Genomic DNA, 27,796 nt, shown 5'->3' on the forward strand with positions numbered 1-27,796 from the left:
TTGCCATTTTTGAGGTTTCACCATGAGCTTAAAAGTTCGGCCAATTTTCCTGGAAGAATACGATATATTTCTTAGTTTTTTTTTATAATGATTCTAGAATTTGACCGTTTTTGAAAAGAATATAAACTCACATGTAATCAAGCCTTGAATATGGCCAAAAAACGTGTTTTTTTCGACCTTTAGGGGACGATTACTCAAAAACCTGACGTGATGGAGAAATTCTGATGACGGATTCGAATTCTACGCCAAAAATTACTTCGGAAATGACTCTCAGTTGCAAAAGAACAAAACCTTGCAGGCCTGTGTTATTAATGAAATTTCAGGAGACACATCTGATTCCCCCTAATCTGAGGCCTTTCTAGGTTATCTACTATGGTTTGTAATACTCATACAAATATATGTATAACTGAAATTTTTTTATTTTTTAGGAACTAGTCGGGTAGGATCTCCAACTCTTGGTGAAGGCAAGCGTTCGCAGATGGAAGTATTTCCATCGAGCAACCAACCACCTTCTAGTACCGGTAAGAAATTTTACCTTAAGTTTTGCATGTTCTCATGTTCAGTACTGAAGTTATATTGGCTTATAATGACATGCTATAAAACTTTAGTTTATTGGTTGAAATAATTAAGAAAATTTAACTTAGTTCTGAACACGAAAATTTGCTTTGATTTGTGAAGAAAACGTATAAGTTATAAAATAAACCAATATATGTGTAACACTATAATTTATGAAACGTGTAAGGGAAAGAATCGTATTCAATTCTTCCCACTAGCCACAATTTAGGCCAGTGCCTAAGTGTTCTGTTACTAATTATTTTTAAGAGGAAGGTGCGGAAGGTTCATTCACTCCACTGCAAATGTGATGATGGGCTTCGTCACGAAGTTGGTGGATTGGGTTTTAATCCGAGAGGACGGAAATGATGAGCGCACACAGTAATGACTCTCAATCACGTTAGATTATATTTATTTTATTAACTTGTACAAAAATAGAGACAACGCGGACTTACGCATCGTTCTCTGTAGCCGCGTGCCTTCATTCGTGCGGAAGAACGCACAGGGGAACGGTACAAGAACATCTTTGAGAGGCGATGAAGGATGGATATCGCCGTAAACGCGGTGCTCGTGGATGATGGCGAGCACTTCGCCGTCGCGTCGCACACTCGCGAATGAAAGAAGAGAGAGAGAAAGAGAGAGACGACCTGACCTGAAGAAGGCTGCTGGCTGAACTGATGCTGCAGTCGCTGACAAATTGATATCAGGCTGACTCGAAGTCTCCAAGCCCTGGACAATAATTTTTCCTCGCCGTTCTATGCCCAGCATCGTCCTCATTCCTAAACCTGTTGCTCTGCAATCAGCAATTCTGGAAATCGATGGCTTTTCTCTCTAGCGCGCACGTTCTCGACCGTCACGGTCGATACTCTCTGATCAAATGCTGAGCTCGAACTCTACTCTCTCGCCGCCGCGCGCGTGCAGGCTCGAGCAACACTGGTGGCTCCGCCCTCGATGCAGGTCGCTCGCGCTTGTTTACGTGACGTAACTTCTCTCTCTATTCTCAACGCTGCCATTCTCGCTCTCAATTGGCTCCCACTAACGATACCAGCCACAGGTATTTATCCTAGAATAAAGCGTTGTGGGAATCGGTAATGGTTCTTGGCTTTATCATGCTCGCCATGGTCACAACGAAGGAGCAAATCGTGGGCGAGAGAGCAGGCCAGACAGGGCCGGCCATCTCAGCCAGAGTCCCGTCAGGTATGTAACAAATATTCAAAATTATCAGATTCTTCAGTACTTTATTAAAAAATATGATTTTTAATTGGTAACGATTACTATTAGGTCCTTACAAGAAATTAACTAAACCTTCTTACTGTAAAAATGAATATTTATCATGATACTTTCATTTAATATACTAATAAAACATTTATCTGTTATGATGATTTAATCTTAGTAAGAATTTAGTATCATAAAAACAATTAAATTCTCAGAGCTATTCTCAAAGGGTACTGTAAGGTGGGAATGTATACGAGGTTTTTTTATTTTTTGACAACTTGGCTTTTAAAATAGCAATTTTCAAATAACGCAAAAGGCTCCACACATTGAACAGAAACCACGAACACTGAGTTAACAACTACTGAATATTTTAACAATTTTGGTTAACAATAGGTTAATAGGTTAACAATTTCAACTGACAGAGCGAATACGAGGTGTCTTCAAAAAGTAAGGTGAATTTTTAAATTGGGTGGACTACGTAGATTCGATCATCGATATTTTTTTTATTATGTTGGTATACATGTATGAAAGGGACATCCCTTACATATGCTCACAGTTTCAGTCAGTTTGTATGTTAACTTTTTTTTTCAATACAGAAACGTTAAATGTATTTTTTGTGCTTGGCGATTTTCTGCTGTCGAAAATAATGGATCAAAGAGATTGCATAAAATTTTGTGTAAAAAATGGAATCAAGTGCTCCAAAATACTTGAAATGTTGACAGTGGCATACGGTGAGTCTACTTTAAGTCAAAAAAATGTTTACTAGTGGTATAAGTTCTTTCAAGATGGATGAGAACACACCGACGACGAATCTTGCTCTGGACGCCCCAGCACTTCAATAACTGTTAAAAAATCGTCGAATCAGTATTAGAGAAGTGACTGAAGACGTCAATATCTCCGTTAGTTCATGCAATGCAATTTTTTCCGAGGTTTTGGGCATGAAACGTGTAGCAGCAAAAATTGGTTCTGAAACCGCTTAATTTTAAAAAAAAGGATCGTCGAAGAAGCATTGTTCAAGAAGCTGTTAAACGACGTCAATGGTGATCCTGATATACTCAAAAGAGTGACAACTGGTGACGAATCATGGATTTACGGTTATTAGGATGAAATAAATAGTACCAGTTCTACGTTAAAAAATAAATCGAAAATATATACGAGTTATATCAGATTTGTATGGCGTTATATCAGATTTATATAATAATAAGCGTGAGCACTTATATTAGTAATTTCGAAAGTATTCTTATATCATATTATACTATATGTAAATATAATACCTTCATTGTTAGCATTATTACATTATGACAAATCAATGATTGTATTTAGGACCTTTATGTAACACTCGAGAAATAGAATGGTCAGAATACAATCGTTGATTTCTCGTCATATCATGTATCAATGGGGAAAGTGTAACATATATTTTCCATATATTTTTTAACGTAGAATACGATAGTGCTATTGGTTTTATCCTATGATGTACCTGTAAAGCGTTATAGGTAAAAAACTGAGTTTTTCACTGGATCTTAGCTTCGGCTACTTTCCAAGTTAATCCTATGATATCGAAGTTTAGATATATATAGTTGCGACATTTTAAATAAGAAATATATCCTCCAATGTAGTATCGACCGTCATATTCCTGGCATTATCGACCGCGCAATTTTAAATACTGATAGTTTTCTAACATTCCTTCGTTCTTTGTAAAAAGAAAAGCAATTTTGTCGAACAAACGTGAATAATAATTTATTTAAACAGCTATAAGGTATTTTACAATATTTTTTCGTTCTTTGTTAAGAAAAAATAATATCATTAAACACCGTCCAATTAATCCAATCAAATAAATCACTTGAACAGCTGGCTGCACTCGGCGTATACGTCATGTTCTTGGTCGTACATTTTTGTACACATGTAGTAGAAAATTCAGGTAACTTTACAAGCATTAAGTTTCGTAACTGTATCTATCTAAACTGTGCTTAAGTAAATGACTACACGATGTAACGTGAGCACGAGGCTCGCATGTAGTCCCGCAAATTGTCGTTTGTACAGCGTTGTCATCCTTGTTAATAGTTGAAAAAATGTGATATAATGCTTAGAAAAATGTGATAAATGTTTCCAATTTTAGTTTTTTTGTGCAGAAATCGGTCGTGATATTGATTATATCGCAAGATTGAGTTGAAAATCAGAGTTTGCATTTATTAATTATTCGATGTATTATTTCTTCAATAGTTTGGATAAGTTTCTTTTCAGAGTAAGCAGTCAACTTCAGAGTTATACACTCAAGCTCTTTTTCCATTCCTCTTGTTCCGCCCGTCTCAAAGATGTGGTTCATATTTTAAATTGCAAGAAAATGATTTATAAATTAATTGAATAAAGTGCACGTACAGCTTTCGCTATTTATACGTGCACTATATTCAATAAATTTATAAATCATTTTATTGCAGTTTCAAATATATATACCATATCGAGGCGAGATGGGCGAAATTAGCAAAATGGAAAAGAAGCTGTAAGTGTACAAGCTGAAGTTAATTACTTGATCTGAAAAAGGAACTGTTTTTTTTTGAGGTAAATCATTGAATTCGAACACTGAGCGCGACCTTATTTACTTTATCTTAATAAAGCCAGAAAGCATCTTTTTTAACCAAGTGATTTGTTTTTATGGATGTTAATTCTTAATTTTTTCTTTTGATTCCATTGTATTGGGTGTACAAGTAAGTTTCCAGCGTTTTTTTTCTAAGTTTGAGGCTTTATTATGAAAATATGGTTACATATCCTTCATTCAAAATATTGTCCATCAGAAGTTACAACTTTTTCCCATCTTTCAGGCAATTTGTGAATTCCGGACCAAAAAAATTTTTCATCTTTCGAGCCCAAGAATGTATCAATCCAATTTTTGATTTCCTCTGCTGAAGTGAAGCGTATTCCCGTAAGAGCGTTCTGCATCGACCGAAACAAGTGAAAGTCCGATGGTGCCAGGTCTGGGCTGTAAGGCGGGTGAGGCAGAATTTCCCATCCACTATTCTCCAAATAGTTCTTCACCGAAGTCGCAACATGTGGCCTAGCGTTGTCGTGCTGCAAAATGACGGACTCATGCCTAGTCTCATATTCTAGCCGTTTCTCCTGTAACGCCCGCTTCAGACGAATTAATTGGGTTCGATACAATGGTCCTTTGATGGTTTGACCACTCGGAAGCAGTTCGTAGTATATGACACCCTTTTGATCCCACCATATGCAGAGCATGACCTTATTCACGTGAATATTTCGTTTCGGCGTCGGTTGGGCGGGCTCACCGGGCTTTGTATACGAATGTCTCCGTTTAGGATTGTCGTAATAAATCTATTTTTCATCGCCAGTGACAATACGATGCAAAAATGATTTATTTTTGTACCTCTGCAGCAACATTTCGGACATGCAAAATCGCCGTTCGACGTCCCTTGGCTTCAATTCGTAGGGCACCTAGTTTTCAACCTTTTGGATGAATCCCAATGTTTTTAGGCGCAGGGAAATGGCTTGTTGTGTGACGCCCAATGCTGCAGAAAGTTCTTTTTGAGTCTGACACGAATCCTCACTCAGCAAAGCGTCCAATTCCTCGTCTTCGAAAGTTTTCGGCTTTCCGGAGCGATCCTTGTCTTCAACTTCAAAATCACCAGTTTTGAACCGTTTGAACCACTCGCGGCACGTTGATTCACCAATACATTCCGTACCATAAGTTTCCGAAAGCAAACGAAAGGCCTCAGCAGCACTTTTCCCCATATTAAAGAATAGAAGCAGCGCTTCCCGCAAATGACGTTTATTTGGCTGGAAACTTGCCATTGTTTTGCTCGATAGAATATACGATACTGATAGAAATGCTCAAATGTCATGCTGCATAGTTGTTTACAGATGCACAACCTACAAACATAACACATGGTGTCTGACATTTCTGCCCGAGATCCACTGGTGTCGCCTTCTTTTGACAAACGCTGGAAACTTACTTGTACACCCAATAATAAAGTGGAGTAATAAATACGAGAGTAGAAAAAGTACCAGATAAAACGTAAATGAAAGTAAGAAAAGGTGAGATAATGTAAATTGCTATATTTAATTAATTGATATCTAGTAAACAATAAACTAGTAATATAAATAAATTATTAAAATTAACAATTATTGAAAATGGAGTCCGGTCTAAACCTTCCTAGAGGTAAGACGTGTTTATAAATCGGAGCGCGAACGAGTGTATACCTCTTCGTATGATAGCAAATTCCGCGAGTGTAAAGTTATTAATTGCGCTGTGTCAGTGTGGAATTAGTAGATAGTGCGAGTTTACTATCACATCTCCGCACTCCCAATCCACAAGGATGACTTCTGGCTACAGGAGTGGTCTCTCTCAACATACTTCTCCACAGAAAAAAATGAATTTACCACAGAACCAGAGCAAACCAAGGTTATTATACTCTCGAATTGCGCAGCAAATTCAATTCCCGAAAAAAGAGCAAGCTGTAGTTACTGACGCTGTAGAAGGATTAACAATCAAAGATTATTGTTACGTGCCAGTTTTGATGTCTCTTCAAAACTGGCGCGTGTTAGACCGTTTTTAGCTCCGAGTGGTCCTAGCTCGGGTGGACTAGGCCTTCAGTACGGTACCCCGACCGTGTCACCGAATGGATCGCGTCTTCACCGATAATATCCGGAGTTCGTCCTTGCGAGAGCCAGGCGGCAGTAATCAGGCGAAAAAGGGAGGGGGGGGGGGCTTCGCCGATTGACTTAAATGAACTTACGCCGGTATGTTAGATAAGTTTATTTATATATATATTTTAGTACGTCGAATAATACTTCTAATAATAATATCGCGCTACTATGCGGTTCGCGATTTATTAAAATAAATATTTTAGTTTACGCGGTCAGCGGTGTTTACACACTTGGTCCCGGTACGCAATCACGTGGATTCACCGAAAGGGGAACCTTGATTATGCTTAGTAATATTAGAGCGAAGAGAGAGAGAATAAAATTACGATAAGGAAGAGATTTCACCTTATCGAGGATAGAGCTCAAAAGTACTCACTCTGTCGTTTAGGTCCGAGATATTATTAGGTTCGTTTTATAGGTAATTACTGGTTTCGAATTAATTCAATAAGCTGGTCCAATATATTTTCTTTATCCAATAATATTCCAATAATATTCCAATAGTATTCCAATAGTATTCCAATAGTATTCCAATAGTATTCCAATGGTATTCCAATAGTATTCCAATAGCAAATAAAAGGTCGTTAGAAATAACGATACTCGGCACTTCGATATAGTTTTTATTATAATATTCTCAAACTCTTGCAGGGAGCTCTTAGTCGAGCGCTGATTCCTGACTGACTAAGGATTAGTTTCGTTGTTTACGCCGGTTCGTTATATATCTTTTGTCCCTCGCTTTTCGTCTCTCTCTCGCACATATACTTTAAACGTTTACGCTTCTCGTATCGGATCGTCTTACCTAGCTAAGCACGCTGACCGAAGCATGCCGTCGCAGCATGCTGGCGCAGCGTGAATCAGCCTCTGCCGCACGTTCCCACCGAGTCGCGCACACGAATACTGCTGATTATACTATGTCCGAACGGAAGTCTCGGGTCCGAAATATTATTTGACAAAAATAAAAAAAATAATACAATGAAGCGTCACGTAACATCCTTCCCCCCTTAGAATCGTTGCCGTCCTCGGCAATGTATCAAGAGCCACAGGGTCTGCAATGGGTCGGTAAGGAATAAATTAGTGACTAAATTAGTAAATATACAAGGTCCTTTATTCCTAGTCCATTAGTATAATCGATGATAGGGTATAAAGAGGGGGGGTGGGGGTGTGTACATGTATTTAACAAGGGAATAACCTGGTCCTAGATTATTATCCGTGCTAAATCATCCGAGATGTCCTGCGCCGTATCGTTGGTCCTTGCTGCTGATTCTGTAGGTTCAGCGAGGTCGACTAATGTCTGTTCTTTTACGTTACTGACATAATCAAAATTCTTCATACTACAGCCCTTTAGGTGCTGGTCCCATTCTCTCAATTCTATGGACCTGCCGCAGAAGTGGTGTTTTCTTATGTTACTTCCAATCTGTATATCGCAGAGTAACACGTGCTTGCCACGTTCGTTAGAGGTAATCCAGTGGCCGCAGAGATCGTGCTTTTCGTAGAGGTCCAACACGTTTTCGCCGTATTTTACGATTCTGGGGCGAATAAGTCTGGCTTTCAAATGGTGGCCAAGCTTATTCGTGACCACCCTTTCCGCGTCGGAGGTATGGATAAATGCGGCGAACCCCATTAAACCGTTGCCATTCCGCATCGGGACGTACTTTATGTAATCCATAGGGCCAAACTTTAGTAAGGCCTTATTTGCCATTACTTCGGTCCAATTGTAGGGTAATAAGAAGTGAATCCTATTTAGGCGATTGTGTTTAGGACCAAGATTTTTTTGTTGGGGGACCAGGGCGGCACTACTCACGCCGGTGTTTTGCCCATCCTCGTCATCAGATAACTCTGGTTCATTAGCGGCTTCCGAGAGGTCGTTGCTGTCAAATATTACCTTCTCAAGGTGATAATAGGTCGGTAAGTCCTCTTCCAGTCCCAGAATTTCCTTGGAAAACGGTTTCCGATTGTTGAATAAGTGCTCGATTGCTTCCAGGGCATGAGTGGGGTCCGCAAAGTAAAAGATTGTGCATCCTATGCTTTCCCTGAATTTCTCGGGAATCGCCACGTCAATCATCTTTTCTAAGGGCCCATATTGGCAAGCGAGCCACATTGCTTCCGCTTTCCTGTTCGGGTCCATGTATATCATTGTAAGACCGTAGTTTTCGTTAAGCATTGGCTCAACGTCATATCTGAGCCGTGGGTCCATGTTAAAGGTCTTCTTTCTGAAAATTTTAAGTATGGTCCTTTAGAGAGATAAATGATAAAATGTAGATAAATCGGAAGAGGGATGTACTACGAGAAGCGTTAAACGGGGTTTTACAATTAGTTCACGGGTAGTAGCTACAAACATGCAATTATTCAAGATATTATTTAATCGTCGGCGCGCGTATAACTAAGATTAATAAAAGTGACAAAGGTGATCACACTTGGTTTGAAAGAATTTCCTTTAAGCTACAAAATGTTCATTTTTTTTTTTCTTTTTTTTTTTTTTTTTTTTGAATAGATTTATATTTATATTTTAGTGTAATCAGCTTTCTCCCTTTTGCCCCATTTTATACATAAGTTTCTAAATATTCTCGCTCTTGGTCAATGTTTGTTTATTTCATCCTCAGTTGGAGTATCAGCTTGGTCATTGGATTTCACGTGCTTGGATTCAGGATCAATCGTGGTATTGTTCGTGTTTATAACTATAAGGTTTGACAATGGTCTTCTAACTTCTGATTTTGGGTAACGTTCGTTAGCCTTTTTCTCTCTTATCCTTTTCTGATGTTGCCACGTCTTGCCATGGTCTGCGTAAATCGTAACCTCTATTTGTTCGTCGCATAACCAATGGTGTTTGGTTTCGTAGTCCTGATTCCAACGCCGTTTCTGTAATTGCGCGAATTCTGCGCCATATATTGGGTCACAACCTTTTACTGCTCTGTCTGCGTCAGTCGCATTGTAGTATTGGACATATCCCAGAGCCAATGATCCAGACTTATCCTTCAATACTTTATGATAAGGGTCCGAATTCTACGAAATGCTCGAAAAAGGCTACTTCTCTTCGATTTCCTTCGATACTCCACGGAAGTCTGCAGAATAAGCGTGTGTTATAAAGCGGTCTTGGTGAAGATTTTCTAAAAACTCTGGTCCTTTTTGTGTGCGGCGAATCTTTAGTTATTAGGTCAGGGGTCCATGATTTAGTCCTCATAGCTATTATAGCATGTTCGACCTGGACGAATTTACATAACACAACCTTTACGCAGTTATTGGCCCTTTTTTTTAGTACATGAAACTCCTGAACTGGTCCGATCTGTTCCAATCTGCATAGAAGTCCATTTAATGGCAGGTGGTCAGGATAAAGAATTTTTATAGTTTTAGGTTCTTGTACCATATTATTGATTACTTCACTCATGTCGTGTTTTCTTCTTCCTTTTTTTTTTTCTGAAACAAATCGTGAGTTGATCATATAAATATGTTAATAGTCACTAAATTAATTCTGCGATTTGGGTCTGCAGTGCAAGGGTATTGTCGTGTCGTTTTTGGGGGTTAGGTTTCGGTGTAGATGATGCTTTTGATTTTGTTTCGTTTTGGTCCAATGAATTGTCGCTTAACGTATGAACAATAGATTGTCTTGGTTCATCCGTCCGTTTAGAATTCTTCCTGGTCCTAGTTATTTTTAGACTTTGGAAAATTGATGTGGTTCTTGCTATAGAGTCTCGGTTAGATTTACGAGCGTCGGGTGATTTGTGAGTTTTGGTGCTATGCGAGGTCCATGTGCAGTTAGTGCACCATCTATACGCAAGTGCAATTAGTAACATTATCATAATAATATTGATACTTAGTCCTCCGTAGATCAGTCCGGATTGGTAGGTAGTAATTTTATTGTGTTGACTTATAGTTTCTGCCTTCTCCATAATATCATTTAAGGCTTTTTCCTGGCTAGTCCACATTCCGGATTGCGGGACCCATTTTGCTAATTTTATATCTGAATCGAATAAGTGATGTACGGTAGGGTATAGAGTCGTTAAGTTGAGGTTCAAATCTGGTTTATATAGGTAAATGTTCGTGTCATTCCTTTTTGCTTCTGTTAACAGAGTCGCGTCACTCGAGTATCCAATACAGCCTGGGGCGATTTTGAGTATCCCTAGCCCTTGTATGTGGATCATCTGGTCCATTCGGTCCGGGCAAGCGATTCGTATAGTGTCCAGTTGATGAGCAGAGAAAATCCACGATCCGTCCATCGAAATATAATTCCATTGTGTCGTTTCCTGACTTTTCAGTACTATATCACAATGGTACAATTCATGGGCGGATGGTTGTATTAGCATTCCTAATTCACAGTTCTTATGCAGATTAACATCTAGAAGGGGTCCTTTTACTGAACATACAAAGGTGTAGTGAGTTCGAGTGCAATCTAATAGAGATTGATGGTCCATTTGCATATACTGTTTTTGATCTGAGCTCAAGGCTAAGTAAGGGTAATTATATTTTATGTATGCTGACCCCTTTTTAGAGATCGATAATTGTGGTACTAATATAGAATGCAATCTATATAAATTATAGTAATCTCTGTCCACAATGGGCAAGTGCACTGCTATATATGTCCTTCCTTCGCGATGCGATGCATCGATTTTCGAAATTCTAACTATTTCTTCCACTCTGAGATGCTCCGTTGGAATAGGAAAATCAAGGTCCGTTACAGTATGTTTGATATCATTAACTATTTGGTGCAGCACATCAGTGTTTATTAAATCTGGGTGCACTTTTCCTTCTTTTAATGCGCGGAGAATTTCTAGGAATCTTTCTGAGCCTTTAATGAAATAATCTAATCTAGATTCCAACATTCTTCCAAAAGATTGTACAGAGATCATATATTCTAAGCGTGCGTTTTCATTTTCTAATTTTTCAAATTTTTGCTGCATCTGGGTTCCAAGCTGGAAGATTTTATCACCATGTATGTCTATCATTTTGAATAATCTGTTTATTCCCGTGGTAATGATGTGTGTCCTTTTGTTAAAGAGGTTGATTAATGATTTCTGGTCTTGGTATAATTGATCGATGTTCGCGTCTATTTTATTCGTTTCGTCCACAGTTACTAATCCAAACAAACTGTGGCTTAAACTTTCTATCCCTCCAAATGGTATTAATCTTTTGTTCCTGATGCTTCCGGGCCCCCGAACTCTGGGTGGCTGGATGTTTCCCATGTTTCCGATTGATTCAGTAATTTCCGTTTGTAGCTGTTGAAGCGTGAGCTCTTTTATATCCAAAATATCTTTATTTAACAGGTTGTTACACGTAATTCCATCTAGGTGTTTGGTGCAATTCCCAAGCAATATATGAAAGTCATGTATTATGGTGGTCCTTGCCAAGAAGTACTTCGTATCAACCGTAAGGTATACTTTCCAATCTGCTCTTTTTATCCTTATGGGGTCCAATCTTTCATAATATAATCCTGGATTTTGGCTCAAATTTTCAATCGTGTAAGCTTGGGGGTCCGTAACAGATAATGCGAGTAAAGAGCATAGGAGAAGAAGGAGAAAGTTTTGCATGTTGGAAAGGAAGAACTTTTTTTCTGTAAGGTACGAGATAGTAAGTGTAGATTTATGGCCTTAAAGGGTAGAATTTAAATAGCATATAGTCAATGTTTCAATTTTAGCTTATCCACGTGCTTGCGTACTTTCTTTCCATTCGGAAATTCTAATAAAATATTTTTTCGATTTAAAATTTCGATGATTTTCAAAGGTCGTTTGTAGTAACTATCGGCCTTTCCTATTCGTGGTTCATTTAGGACCCATGCATAGTCTCCTACCTTCCCATTGAATGCATTAGAATGTCTGTCATACCGCCCTTTTGATTTGATTTTCTCACGTATTTGATTTTCGCCGGCCGCTATCTTTAATTCGGTGAGACGTAAAATAAGATCTTTCAAATATTGGTTATACGTTCGTAATTTTTCTTCTCGCGGTATTTTCATTGGGAACCTAGCAATTCGTCCATATACTAATTCGAACGGGGTGTAACCGGTTGCTTTATGAATACTAGTATTATAAGTGAAAACCGCGAACGGCGTCAAACGGTCCCAATCGTCAAAGCGCTCTGAATATATACGTATAAAGTCTATCAAGGGCGCATGGCTCCTTTCGAGTGACCCATTGGTCTGAGGCCTATAACCGGAAGTGGTTAAATGATGGATTTTGAATAGGTGTAGAAGTGATTCTACAATTTCCGACAGGAAACTGGTACCTCGATCTGACAATATTGCTCTAGGGGCACCGAATTGGCATATTAGGTGTCTGGCTAGCGCGTCAGCAATAGTGGTTGCTTTAAGGTCCTTTATCGGTACTACAATTAAGTATTTAGTCAAATTACATTGCATCGTTAGCAGGTGGGAGTTTCCACCAGGGGTGGTCCGTAGCTTTCCTACAGTATCAATTGATACTTTATCAAACGCCTCTATCGGCGTATCCGTAATTAACATTGGTTCTTTTGTTTTATGCCGATCAATTTTTTTCTCGAGGCATCTCGGGCACCTTCTGACGTAATCCAGCACATCATTGCGTAGTCCAGCCCAGTGATACCGGGCCCTTATCTTTTGATAAGTTTGATTGACTCCCTTATGTCCTCCAACAAGACTATCATGTAAAGTTCGGGTAATCTCTTTTCTTTCGTTCGCTGGGGGTATAATGGATTTACCATAGCAAATTGTAACCTTTACAGGACTGTTTTCGAATATTCTTATTAATATTTCGGTTAATAGTCCGGGCCCTAAGTCATCAGTATAATCTCCTCTCCGGGCTATACGAAAACTGTTCAGTTTTTTCTGCAGGAGCAATTTTTTTAAGTTTATTAACCCTATTTTAATGGCTTCTATACTAGTGGAGTCGTGGTACTTGTCCTTAACGATAATTGAGAAGATATATTTGTTTTTGTACTCGGTTGTTAAAATCTGTCCAATTTTGGGCTTCTGATTCTTCACGTTCCGTAGATCTATCGCTCCGATTTCCTCTAATAGTTTGGAGACGGAGGTCTTATTGTCGCAATTCCGTGAAATAAAATGAACAATGTTATCCCTCTTATAAGTTAAGCACTGTTGGCTCGTACTGACATTATTTTGAAGGATATAATTCGCAGGTCCCAACGTTTGGTCACCGCTAGTTCCCTCGCTACTAGAACTCGGATTTTGATGATTTTCGGGTCTTTTATATTGATTTAATGGTCCCAAGGGTGGGGGTATCATGAGGAACAATTCATCCTCTACGGGTGCTTGCGAAAAGTGTAATTCTACCGGCGATTCATCTTTCGTAGCCGATTCCTCAGTGATAGCGTTTAGTCCCTTAAATTTCACTACAGGACGTCTCCCCTGAACCATGGGTGTACTTTTGGCAGTCGGCGCTCCTACTTTTATGCTTGGAGTCACTGAAATTTCTCTATGACGCGGTACTTCCGCCACCTCGTCACGGTTCTCTTCGTTGATTTTGTTCGGATACTCTTCATCGCTATCACTACTTTGTTCAATTTGTGAGGCAACGACCTTTTGAGATTTATCCACCAATTTTCTTATTCGTCCAGCCATTTCTTCATCAGTCTCATTTTCGTCATCGTATGGGTCGAGTTTCCATAGTGTTTCCTGTATTTTCGGAAACGGTTCATCACCGTCTGAAAAATGTGAAGGCATCTCTATGGTTTTGTTATCTTGGGCTAGACCCAAATCGTCGCAAAAGTACGATGCGTTGTCCAAGCTTCTATGTCGACGTAGACTGGCTTCCAATTTCTCTGCCGATGTCCAGACTTCGTCTGGTGTTAGACTGGTCCTTGGCTCCCTCTCTGAACCGTCGTGGTTCCCTTGACCTGCGCTGTTTGCGTTTTCTTCGGAGGTTTCATCCTCAGTTTCCTCAAAACTCGCGCTAGTTTGGGGTCCAGTGATCGGTATTTCAATTGACTCTTCGTTTATTTCAGATAAAACTCCCTCAGTCGTCGTACCGCTAGCCTTATTTGTCTTCGGGCTCTTCATTTGGGATTCTTGATCCTCACTCGCTTCTATTTCCGTTTCTTTACCTCTTCTTAGTCCGCTATATCGCGGGTCCTCTATGGGCGGCCGGTTGTCCGTACTGTCATGAGTTTCTTTCGCGTCCCTATCCTCTACACCAGTCGAGGATACCACAGAACGTCTCGAAGAACTGGGCAGTAGTTTGCTCATATCCGCCTCAGAGTCCGACATAATCGAGCTTTGACTCTCTCGGTCCAATCGATTTAAAATTTCTTGCACGCGCCAATGTAATTTAGGATGAGCCGACTTTCGTTTCTCGTCCTCATTTGCATTTTTGTTTACAACTACTTCTATTTCGGAAGTATTTGCCACGGACTCATAGTTTTGGTCGGACAGTTGTTTTCTCTGTAGGGTCTCCTCGATGGCTTCTGTACTTGAGTCGTCTGTAGGAAGTTCTGCTTCGCAATTCTTTGGCTCTTGAACTCTTTTCGATCGCATCTTTTCTTTATCAGCTGACGCCCAGGTTTTCTTGTGTATTCCAGTAGACTTTGAGGTCGTGGGTACAAGCTTTTTACTTCTCGTTCTTTCCGCTACGGTGCTATGGTCCAACTGTGGTCTTCCTTTATTCGTTTTGGCCCCTACTGGTCTGCCTTTCGGTCTAGCCTCATTGGACGCGGTATGCGCTCTTCTTCGTATCTCTACCAGTTGTTCTGGATCTTCTTCGGTCTGTTCTTTAGTGATTTTCCTTTTAGTCGCTTTGTTTTTCAGCATCATTACTTGAATTTTCGGTATGTTTTCATTCAGTTCTTTCTCTTTTTGTTCCTTTTCATCCAAGTATACTTGTAAATTTACCGGGTTCCTTGACAGTGCGTCGGCATTACAATTCAATTTTCCCGCCTTATACTTGAAGGTGTATTGGTAATCCGTAAACTTGAACATCCATCTCATAAGGCGTTGTCCAGGGTCCTTGCGCGTATGCATATAGTTCAAAGGTTCATGGTCACAGACTAGCGTGAATTTGTTGCATAGGAGGTATGGCCGGAACTGATTCATCGCGTATAAAACTGAGATACACTCCTTCTCAGTGGTCGTATAATTTCTTTCGGGTTTACTTAGCAGTCTCGACAAATAAGCTACAGGCCTATCGACTCCATCTTCTTCTTGTGAAAGTACCGCTCCAATCGCGTAATCTGAGGCATCTGTAGTTAGCTTAAATGGTTTATTGAAGTCCGGAAATTGTTAGGATCGGAGCTACACATAGGAGTTTCTTGAGCTTTTCAAAGGCTTCTTCCTGTGCAGGTCCCCAATCATATTCTTGTCCCTTTTTAGTAAGATCACTGAGGGGTTTGGCAATTTTTAAATAATCTTGAATAAATCGCCTATAGTATCCGGATAGTCCTAGAAAAGATCTAACACTTCTCACTCCTTTTGGTCTTGGGAACTTCATTACAGCTTCGACTAGTTTAGGGTCTGGCTCGACTCCTCGACCACTTACAATATGCCCAAGGAATTTTACTTCCCTACAAAGGAAATTCACCTTGTCGGGCTGTAGGACTAGTCCCGCATCCGATAGTCTCTCAAAAAGTTTGCCAACCTTCACTTCATGTTCATGAAGGTTCTTAGCATAAACTATTACGTCGTCTAGGTACACTAGCATCTCTACATTTAGCAGCCCGCGTAGCAATATATTCATCATTCTCTGGAATGTTGCCGGCGCGTTCATTAATCCTTCCGGCATCCTTTTATATTGGAAGTGCCCATCAAACGATGAAAATGCTGTCTTGGGCCTGTCTTCTTTTCTTAAGGGTATTTGTTGAAATCCGTTCGCAAGGTCAAATATTGAAAAATAAAGGGATCCCCCCAGTTGATCTAATATATCCCCTATATTCGGTAAAGGGTAAGCGTCACCGACAGTTTTTTTATTTAATTCTCGGAAATCGATGACCATTCTCCACCTCGGGGTTCCATCACTCGCCGGGCTTTTAGGTACTATCCAAAGTGGCGAGTTATATGGTGAATTCGATTCCTCTATTATTCTGTCTTCCAATCGTTTTCTTAACGTTTGAGAAATAAATTGTCTATGAACAGGAGGGTGCCTATACTGTTTGGTATTTACGGGAATTCTATTTTCAAGATGGATTTCGTGTTCTATTAAGTCCGTGCAGGGCAATGGTTCTCCGGGTAATAGGAATACATTTGGAGCTCGCTTGGACTAAGATGTCCGGTCCTGATTAATTGTAAGAGGTTCTCTCCCCTCTTCTTATATTGATCATTGACCTGCCTGGCTACTTTAGATTCCGAAACATCTTCGCCGCCAGAGCTGGAGAACTGCGATTTAAACTGTTCGAACGGCAAAATTTCTCTCGGGTCCACTTCAATGGTAACTTCCTCGTCATCATGTGTATTAATTGCCATGATTTTACAGGTATTATTTGCATTTGCGACTACTCCCTCTCCAAGAAATACCTTTTCGTCCTTCACGTCAATCCTAGGCAGGTAGCCTTCTGTCAACTCGGTTTCGATCAAGTTGATTTGAATAATTTGACGAGATCTTGGTCCTATAGTGTATTTGACCGTACCGTGATTGACCACGTTCTTCACTCGTCCGGGCTTAGAGTTACTAATCCTTTCATTTGCAAGCTGCTCTATCGCATAATCCAGATCCGAATCAGTTTCAAGTTCTGATATTTCATCGTCTTTCGGTACTATGCGCATAGTTTTGATAAGATTGTCTTGTAAGTGTTCCATAGGCACATTAGTAGGTAGGAATGGTATCGGATTCATTAAATCACTGTTTACCATTAGGGTTCCATTATAATACGATATAACTGCACTCGTGTCTATTAAATAGTCCCTTCCTAACATGCCATCTTCTTCAATGGGGAAATTATTCCACACTATATGGAATTTAGCAGGCTTGCCATTTTTCGTTAGCAATACAGTGCCTAGAGTCGGAACAGTGTGTGCAGTTATCCCGCTCAGTGTAGTCGACTCTCTTGGGTCGAACCTCGTAGTCCAATGTAAGGCATTAAATTTTATAAGATTTACAGCCGATCCATTATCGACCATAAATACAGTCCACCGTTTATCGGTCTCGGGTATTCGAAATCTTACTCTTGTAGGCGCATGGATTTTATTATCTCTTGCGCCAGGTCCCCGATCTGCGGCAACTGCGACGACTGACTCGGGAGCAACGTCTCCGAATTTTTCAGTATCGTCATCACTTTCGCTGGCGGTACTCCCGGCTTCTCCGCTTCCGGCGTCTGTCGAACTTCCGTTATCAGAGTTTTCGCCTGTTGCTGCCGATAATTCTGAGCCGGGGATGTCTGAGATGGGCCCGCCGTAGTCACTCCAGGACGAGCCCCATCGGAGTTTAAATTACCGGGATTTCCTCCAAAGTGTTGATACGGTGGGTTCGGTCTCAACTCATTGAATCTCTGTTGTTGATCGTAGGCAATTGCCCCGTATCTTCGTCCCGTAGGGTTTTGATACATGTCCGTATCAGGATTGTACAATCGTCCTGGGTGACTGCCGTTATCTTGAAAATTTTTATTCCGCTGGCGTCCCCTCCAATTTCTAAACATAAACTGCCTCTGCCCCTGGGACTGATTTTCCTGTTGTCGAGCCTGGCTTTCCTGGTTCTGATTTTGGTATTGTTGTCGTTGATTATTCTGATAAAATCGTCCGTTCTGTCGTTGGATAATAAATTGTTGCACTTCCGCAGGTACCTCTTCCCATTCTTCGTAGTATGGTTCCTCAGCTTCAACTTGCTGGTCCTGAATATACCCAACATTAAATCCACGGTTAATCGACAGCCACTTACTCATACTAAGGTCCTCATTTTTTGGCTTGTTCTTATTTCTAGTCTCTATGCGAAGGGCTTCCTTGTAAGCCTCCTCAAGAGACTTCGGCTGCTTAATATCGACTAAGTCCCCGATTTCTTTCGGCAGCCCGTCAATGAAGGTTTTAAGTGTGGAATTCTTTATCGCGGTCATCATGACATCACTATAATCAGTTCCAAGTTCTTCTTTCAGGGCGCTCTGTACGCAGTTTAATAGAATATTGATACGGTCGTGAAAATCTCCGACCGTGTCCCCATTTTTCATTCGCAAATTATGAATCTTTGAATCATAATAAGAGAAGTCCTTACACGGGGCAAATCGCTCCTTAAGTATTTTAACTAGTCCCTCGGTTGTATTTACGGTTTTACCGTAAATGCAATCTCTCGCTGGTCCCTTTAATTTCGCTATGATCAGACGAATAAAATTTGCTTCTTGTGTATCAGTTATAAGTGCCCTTCCATTACGGATGTCCTGAATAAAGTCTTTTAGAGGAACATTTTTTCCGTCAAATTCCGTGATTCCTTGCACAATACTTTGCAAAGTGAAACTTGCTGACATACTAGTTAGAAGATTTAAGGTCGCTTGTTCAGTCGCCATTTTCTGTCGTTTCTTGGGGTCAGATGGTAAGAGACAAAAATACGCGAATGGGAAGAAAGAGAAATAGAGGGGAAAGAAACTCTAAAAAAAAAATAATATAACACGCGGTCACTAAATTGCGACCAAAATGATTATATAATATAAGAGTAAATAGTAATTATTATTATAGCTAAGGAAAAGCAAAATTCGATTAATAATGATAATAATACTCAAATAGGATCTACACCAGGTAAAAAGTAAACTCAAATTTGAATCGTTATTTTGGGTCTGACCTCCCTAGCAGGAGAGAATAATATAAATTTCCTAGTAAGGCGTAAGACAATAAAACGGTCTAAACTTGCAAATAAATTTCTATCGGTCGCTCCCCATTAGTTAAGACTGTTGGCGTGTTACTGATCCCATCTAAATTTTTCGCTAATCCTTATTATTTAAAAGAAATAAGAGAAGGGTGAAATTAATCATTACAACCCACTTATCAGTAAAAAGAAAAATAGATAAAAAAAAAACTTCACCTTCATAAAAGTATTAAAACAAAAGTACTTAGCGAAAGTAATTGTTTCAATTAAAATTGACCAATAGGCAGGTGACCGCAAAACCTCTAGCTCAATTTCGTTAATATTTGCAAGCTAATTAGAAAACACGAGGAATTTACTCGAACAGGAAGAATGCAGAAGAAAAGAACGAGAGAAAAGAAAAAGAAAAAAAAAAATAAACTCAGTCAGCAAAAGAAATTCGAGCGCGTTCAAATTTCCCGTTGGTTTCAGCTAAATCAAACGCGTGAGAAAGAGCGAAAATTTCTTCCTCGCTAAACCTCAATTGTACTCCGGAAGAAACGCTTCGGGTTCCAACTCCGCGTGCCGCTCCAAAAGAAATTCCAGAGCCAATGTGTTAATTTATATATATATATATAAAAGAAATCAATAGAATTAAAAGTAGACACAATGATTTTACGGCATTTAATCGAAGACACTAACCACGCTCTGCTACCATTTGTTACGTGCCAGTTTTGATGTCTCTTCAAAACTGGCGCGTGTTAGACCGTTTTTAGCTCCGAGTGGTCCTAGCTCGGGTGGACTAGGCCTTCAGTACGGTACCCCGACCGTGTCACCGAATGGATCGCGTCTTCACCGATAATATCCGGAGTTCGTCCTTGCGAGAGCCAGGCGGCAGTAATCAGGCGAAAAAGGGAGGGGGGGGCTTCGCCGATTGACTTAAATTAACTTACGCCGGTATGTTAGATAAGTTTATTTATATATATATTTTAGTACGTCGAATAATACTTCTAATAATAATATCGCGCTACTATGCGGTTCGCGATTTATTAAAATAAATATTTTAGTTTACGCGGTCAGCGGTGTTTACACACTTGGTCCCGGTACGCAATCACGTGGATTCACCGAAAGGGGAACCTTGATTATGCTTAGTAATATTAGAGCGAAGAGAGAGAGAATAAAATTACGATAAGGAAGAGATTTCACCTTATCGAGGATAGAGCTCAAAAGTACTCACTCTGTCGTCTAGGTCCGAGATATTGTTAGGTTCGTTTTATAGGTAATTACTGGTTTCGAATTAATTCAATAAGCTGGTCCAATATATTTTCTTTATCCAATAATATTCCAATAATATTCCAATGATATTCCAATAGTATTCCAATAGTATTCCAATAGTATTCCATTGGTATTCCAATAGTATTCCAATAGCAAATAAAAGGTCGTTAGAAATAACGATACTCGGCACTTCGATATAGTTTTCATTATAATATTCTCAAACTCTTGCAGGGAGCTCTTAGTCGAGCGCTGATTCCTGACTGACTAAGGATTAGTTTCGTTGTTTACGCCGGTTCGTTATATATCTTTTGTCCCTCGCTTTTCGTCTCTCTCTCGCACATATACTTTAAACGTTTACGCTTCTCGTATCGGATCGTCTTACCTAGCTAAGCACGCTGACCGAAGCATTCCGTCGCAGCATGCTGGCGCATCGTGAATCAGCCTCTGCCGCACGTTCCCACCGAGTCGCGCACACGAATACTGCTGATTATACTATGTCCGAACGGAAGTCTCGGGTCCGAAATATTATTTGACAAAAATAAAAAAAATAATACAATGAAGCGTCACGTAACAATTATACTCTCGCCATTGGTAGAATTGTCAAGCCAATTAATATTTTGTTTGTATCAAGAATCTCAAACAGCAGGGTATGTGTGTACTTGAGCTCACAAGAACTTGTAGACATGCTCACCGAACCGGGCAATGAAATAACTATAGATTCCCACACACTATCATTCCGACCTCTAATATCCAAAGCCGTAAGAGTTATTATTTCCAACGTCTGCCCTATTATCCCACACTTCGTAATAGAAGATACGATTAATTCTTTCGGTATCACTCCTGTTTCTCAAATTTCTTGCATTAAAGCAGGCATTAACGAGCCAGAGTATACACACGTCATGAGTTTTAGGCGCCAAGTATACATAAACCCGGAAGACGTCGAGAAATTAGAAGATACTAAAATAGAGTTTGATAACACAACATACAGAATTTATTTTTCCACTGACAAAGCTAGCTGCTTCCTTTGCAAGGAAGAGGGGCATCTAGCTAAGCAATGTCCAACACAACAAAAAGTAAACACTCAAGTGACCGGCGAGACATGTGACAACACATCGAATGATCTAAACGCAGACAAGGATATAGTGAATAATAAGAATAAAATTTACGTAAATAAAGATAACGAGAACAATATAAAACATATTCTCCCACTGAGCTCACTGAATAATCCGGGAATGAAGAGAACCGCGAGCGTTCTCTCCGATTCTACGATATCGACTCCCGACCACTCGCAGATTAACCAAGCAATACCTCCTATTGTTCAAAACAAAAATACAACGAAGACTCAAGGTAAACGACTAAAACAACAGCCCAATTTACAATGCTCTCAAGAAGATATTAATTCACAAATCGCTCCGGCTAAAAATTTCTTTCTAGTCAACAAAAACGAATACCCAATAGAATTTGTTGATTTAGCTGTCTTTCTTAAGGAATCGTATGGCTCCTCGAATGTTAAAGACTTAGCTCTAAAATATACTAGTGACATAGAAGGTCTTATTAAGATGCTCAAAGATATTTACCCCTTTGTTGAACGCAAGCTCAAAGCTCGCATAACTAAAATTGCTAACAAGCTGAATAAAAACGATACAGAGGAAATTCCCAGTTCAAACGAAGACTCGGACCGATATGACTCGACGCGTTCACTAAATACTCTACAATAAAAATGGATGCGACGGCAAAAAAAAACAATCAAAATACTCTACTGGAACGCGAGAAGCTTTCTCAAACGCGTTCTAGTTGATATAGACATTCTTATCTGTGTAGAAAGTTGGCTACACGCGGGCATCACGAACATAAATTATCCAGGATTCGTCAGTTACAGACTAGACAGATCTAATACGACCGGCGGTGGTATATTATTATTAATTAGATCGAACATAGCCTTTCGCGAAATAAAAAACTTACAAATACCTGATAAAGCATTTGAAATTTGCGGAGTTAGAATAACAAATACTATTCCTACTTTAAGTATAATTGCTTGCTACAGAGTTCCAGGTCTTGTTTTTTCGATAGATGAATGGGACACGATTTTTGATAACTTAAAAAATGAAACAAACTGCATTTTTACGGGAGATTTCAATGCTCACCATTTAGATTGGAACTGTAAAAAAACTGATACAATTGGAGAATACCTACTGGATTGCATTAATAAATATCAATTTTTCATACATAACTCAGATGCCCAATCCCATATTGATTCGACTTCTTGCTCCAATATTGATTTAATTCTCTCAACTAAAAATATAGCTGACCAGATAGACGTGCAAGTGAATGACGAGACCTGGGGCTCCGATCACTACCCTATATATGTAAACTTTTGTACAGAAAAAAGTATCTATCATAAAAAAAGCCACAAAATTAGATCCACGCGTACAAATTGGGATAATGTTATTGAAAAATTATCAAACTCTTACGATAATTTTTTAAATAACGAATACTGCAACCTCAAAGCAAGCCACAAATATGAATTTTTTGTTAATCACGTATCCAAAGCTATCACTAGTAACACACCGAAAAAAAAAAAATAGTAAATGTTAAAATACACCGTAACCCTGTTAAGTGGTGGGATGATGAATGTTCCGACGCCAAACAGCTAAGAAGAGCCGCATTCAAAACTTGGGAAAAAACTAAGAATATTGACGATTTTATTGAGTACAAGCGACTGTTAGCTCTAGCGAAAAAGACTTTCAAGAGAAAAAAAAAGAAAACTATCAAAATTTTGTAAAGACATTAAACCTACTAACTGATGGCAGGTATGTCTGGAATACCAGCAAAATTTTAAAGAACAAATGGATAAAGGTTAATGTGTCGCACGTCCCGGAAAACCTACAACTTGACAAAAAGTTAGAAGCACTCAACAAACTATGTCCGAAAATTAAAACAAAACCCGATACCGATTATTTGCCAACATGCCAAGCAAACGCTTTTCTTGAAAACCTATTTGATTTTGTAGAATTCAACCACGCATTAGACTTACGGAACATAAACTCGTCTCCAGGCTTAGACGGCATAGACTATTTCACCTTGCAAAAGCTTCCGATTAAGTACAAACTTACACTACTCGATATTTTCAACGAAATGTACAAGAATAGCGATTTTCCCACAGATTGGAAAAAGTCATATGTACACCTTATACCGAAGCCAGATAACAAAGGATATAGACCCATCGCTCTTACTTCCGCTCTATGTAAACTATTTGAAACCATGATTAAAAATAAGTTTCAATGGTGGATAGAAACTCAAGATATTCTTCCGAATAGCCAAAGTGGTTTTCGTAAAGGCCAATCGTGTATAGACAATTTACTGAACTTAACGATCACGGTTCAAACAGCCTTATGTAAAAACAAAGATATGTATGCTGCTGCATTCCTTGACGTAAAAGGAGCGTTTGATAATGTAAATATAAAGATATTACTTGATAAACTTGCTAAAATAGACTGCCCGCTAGTATTAATTAAATTTATAAAGTTCATCACATTCGAGAGGCTAGTTTATGCTGAAGAACTCAAAGAGCCTAAAATTACATATAAAGGCGTCCCACAAGGAGGTGTTCTAAGTCCACTCCTATATATCATTTTTGTAGCCGACATTGTTAAAAACATTTCCAATCGGGTTTCTATATCTCAATTCGCAGACGACATAGCACTATACTCTAGCAACCTAAAATCTCTGCAGAAAGCCTTACACCAAATGAAAATTAATCTTTCTAAAATAGATTTATTTCTCGCTCCCGAAAAAACTATTCTCATTCATTTTAACAATCGGAATATTCAAGCAGGAGAAACTACAATTAAAATCGATAATACCTGCATTAAATCCAGTGAATCTACTAAATTTCTTGGATTAACCTTTGATTACAAACTTTCCGAGGGGTTATCCACTGCTTGAAATCTGTGTACAGGGCAAAGAAAAATCTTTTGAAATCTTTCAAATTTTCTACAATCTTAATAAGATTGCAATCATTCAAGATTTAAAAAAATCTTTTCTAATCGCTACACGGAGAGAAAAATTTACTAGATTTAAGTAAACGATTTCGTAAAGAATGCCATTCTTTTAATTCAAAAAAAATATTAATAAGTTTTAAACAAGTTTGATTGATTTTATAAAAAGTTTGTTCAAAAATAGGAAAGTAATATCTAAACTGGTATTTATCTCAAACCAAATAATTATTTTTTTTAAACAAAAAAAAATTTATTAGAAAATACCAAATTATTCTTTCAATTCTAACTAATCAGTTTTCTTGAAGTTACAAAACTAATTCAATACAAGCTTGAATTATATGTAACTAAAACTTTTTTAATTCTATGAAATGCATTTTTCAAATCGAACAAATCACTTTGATTAATTCCTCGTTAATTGCTGAAGTCCCTTTTTTCAAATATAGTTACTAAGTTCGAATAAATATTTCATCAACTAAAAAAATCATTTTTTCATACTATAAATAAAAGTTTGATTTGATAAAATTTTCTCTTGAATTTAGAAAAGACTTTCTACAATTTTCCTCATCAATTTGAAATCGTATTTTATAATGTACGATAGCTATTATTTTGAATTCAAAAAGGTATATTTTTGAATTCATATAACGATTCGCTTGACTGTAATAGTCAAAACGGCTTGCCAAAAACTAGTTTTTACCCAGCAGAGAGCTACGAAAAAATAAAAGATTTTTTTACGTCTTCTCAAATAGGAAATTATGCCTATGTGATAATGGCCCAGCCTTTATACAAAGGAGTTGCTCCGTTTTGCCTGGCTATTTTTAGTAGTAATAATAGATTTACAAATGAACAAGTGTCATTACGTTGGGATTTGATGAAAATTCAAGCTGCTCAATGTGGTATAACAATTTTAGGATTTTCAGCTGATGGAGATACAAGACTTTTAAAAGCAATGAGGCTAAGATCATTTCTATCTTCTCCGAATACGCCATTATCTTGGAAATCATTTTTTATGCAATCTTTGGTTCAAAATGAATTTTATATTCAAGACACTATACACGTATTAACAAAAGGAAGAACAAGATTTTTGAATGTCAAAATTAATATGAAAATTGGAAAGTATTCAGTTTCGCAAAATCATGTTTTGCAGTTAATTAAAAATCATAGAAAAGAAAAGCATGGTCTATGTAATTCAGATTTAAATCCTACAGATAAAATGAACTTTGATGGAGCAAAAAAGCTGTATTCTGAAAGTGTTATATCACTTTTATATAATATACCGTTTTCTCATGCTACCATTTTATACTTGAAATTGATGCAGAATATTATGTTAGCTTATTTAGATAAAAATATACAAGCCGCAGAAAGAGTTTATCTATGCTGGAAGACTACTTTTTTTTCTCAGAATGTGGAGAAAATGGCTTACTAGTAAAAAGTATCATATCAGTAAATCTTTTATAACAACAAACTCCTACACCTGCATAGAATTAAATGCACACTCCATAATTGACATTATTATTTACTGCAAAAATAATAATTGTCTGGAATTATTTCTTCCTTTGTTGTTTAATAGCCAAAGTTGTGAAAAATTTTTTCGAGCTGCACGATCAATGAATTCTACTTCATCTACAGTTGTTAATTTCAGTATCTTGGAGTTTCAACATAGAATAAATAGAATTTTTTTTTCAAATAACGTGACTCATGAATTGAAAGATGATTATATATTTCCTCGGACCGAAAAGAAAATGAAAGAAGCTAATGAAAGGCGTTCAATTTTATGCTTAGAAGGACTACCATCAGAAGGCCAATTATTAGAAATCATTAAATTAGCATGGATAGATGCAGTGACAATTGGTGTGGACATGAATATTGTGAATGGTTCGCTTGTAGATGAACCTCCAATTGGATCATTTGTACAATGTAATCCAAGTGCAGATGATGAGAATGAAGATGAGGAAGAAGATATTATAAGCGAAAAAGAAACTTGCGAAAATAGTCAACGCAGCCAACTTACTCCTGAAGAAGAACAAAATCTAAGAAATGATTTATGTAGGATTGACAATAACGATCACATAAGCAATGAATCTGAAGCCATTTTAAACATAAAGAAAAATGAAGTCCTATATACAGACGAAGAAGGATATATTTACATAGTTAAAAAAAGCACACTGTGTTGGATGTTAACTCAAGACAATACCAGATTAAGTAGTGATCGTGTACAAAAATTCAGGACAAGAGAAAAAAAATTAGTTATTTTTTAAATTTAATATTTAAGGCTTAGTCATACGTTATTATAAATCTGTAATGATTTCCAAATAAAAAGTTTCTAAATAAAAATTCACCGAATTGTTTTTTTACTAGTTTTTTCAATATGTAAATATTTTGTTTGTTATAGGTAGAATTAAGCTTATTCATGAAATAAAACTTTTTAAATAAAATTCTAAAATTCCGTAAAATTCATATCGAAAGCTGTTTCAACTATAAAATATTCACTTTGGATTTACACATTGTTATTATAAAATACAATAATTACCGTGGTAGCAATGTTGATGAAACATTTGCTAATTTTTCACGAAAGTTCATCCCAAAAAAACTTTCCAATCTTAGAGAGATTCGAAAAATCATTATAATCGTTCAAATATTTCTTGCAATCTTTTATAATTTTGAAAATCTTTGCAATCTTGTCAAGATTTTAATCTCGAAAATCCTTGCAATCTTGAAAAAATCAGTACAATCTTTCATGTATTCATGAAGATTGACAAAATCTTCTGTGATTTTTGAAATCATTAATATCTCTGAAGATTGTGACTATCCTTTAATTTTCAATCTGTGTACACTTTTTGAGGCAGTGGATAACCCCTCGAAACTTTCCTTTAAAACTCAGATAAATAATATCAGATCGCGTTGTGCCAGGGCATCCAATATAATAAAATATCTGCAAGGAATTTGGTGGGGGGCTGACCCTGTGACGCTACTAACACTTTACACTAGCTACGTAAGACCTATAATAGAATACGGAATTTTCGTATACTACCCAAAGCGCAAGGATCAACAAGAACAATTAGAAAAAATACAATACAACGCTATCAGACTCGCGCTTGGTTATCGCAAAACAACTCCCACGAAAATTCTATTAGCGGAATCTACACTTCCGTCCATTCGTGAAAGAGCTAAATTTCTTTGTAACACTTAGCGAAAGTTTTGTCAAATGAAGGATTGCCTGTTAATAGAATTATCAAAAAATACCACTCACAAAACCGTAAAAACAAAAGGAAAAGAAAGAGACTGTACGAAACTAGTATTGAGAATGTGATAGAGCTATCTAAAAATACTATAAACAAGCGAAAATATAATTTTTACCTTCATGATTATCAGACTATTATGCAACCGGTTCCTTATAAAAAATTAACTGAATGCAATCGTCATCAACATAAAAACATA

At 38.0% G+C, this 27,796-nt stretch overlaps 1 protein-coding gene across 5 annotated transcripts in view; it reads left to right on the forward strand.

Moving 5' to 3' along the window:
• The window catches only part of LOC131671062 (endophilin-A), a 1,254,901-nt gene that overhangs the window by 1,103,694 nt on the left and 123,411 nt on the right, over window positions 1-27,796 (forward strand). For 4 of the 5 annotated variants that reach the window (XM_058947219.1, XM_058947193.1, XM_058947202.1 and 1 more), the window contains one exon: window positions 429-521. The exons of the other annotated variant lie outside the window; for it this stretch is intronic. In XM_058947219.1, coding sequence (XP_058803202.1) covers window positions 429-521 — 93 coding nt within the window. The remainder of the gene's footprint in view (window positions 1-428; window positions 522-27,796) is intronic. 5 annotated transcript variants of the gene reach the window in all.

The sequence above is a fragment of the Phymastichus coffea genome, unplaced genomic scaffold (genome assembly GCF_024137745.1).
Source record: "Phymastichus coffea isolate CEN01 unplaced genomic scaffold, Cenicafe_Pcof_1.1 PCOF00009, whole genome shotgun sequence".
NCBI lineage: Eukaryota > Metazoa > Arthropoda > Insecta > Hymenoptera > Eulophidae > Phymastichus > Phymastichus coffea.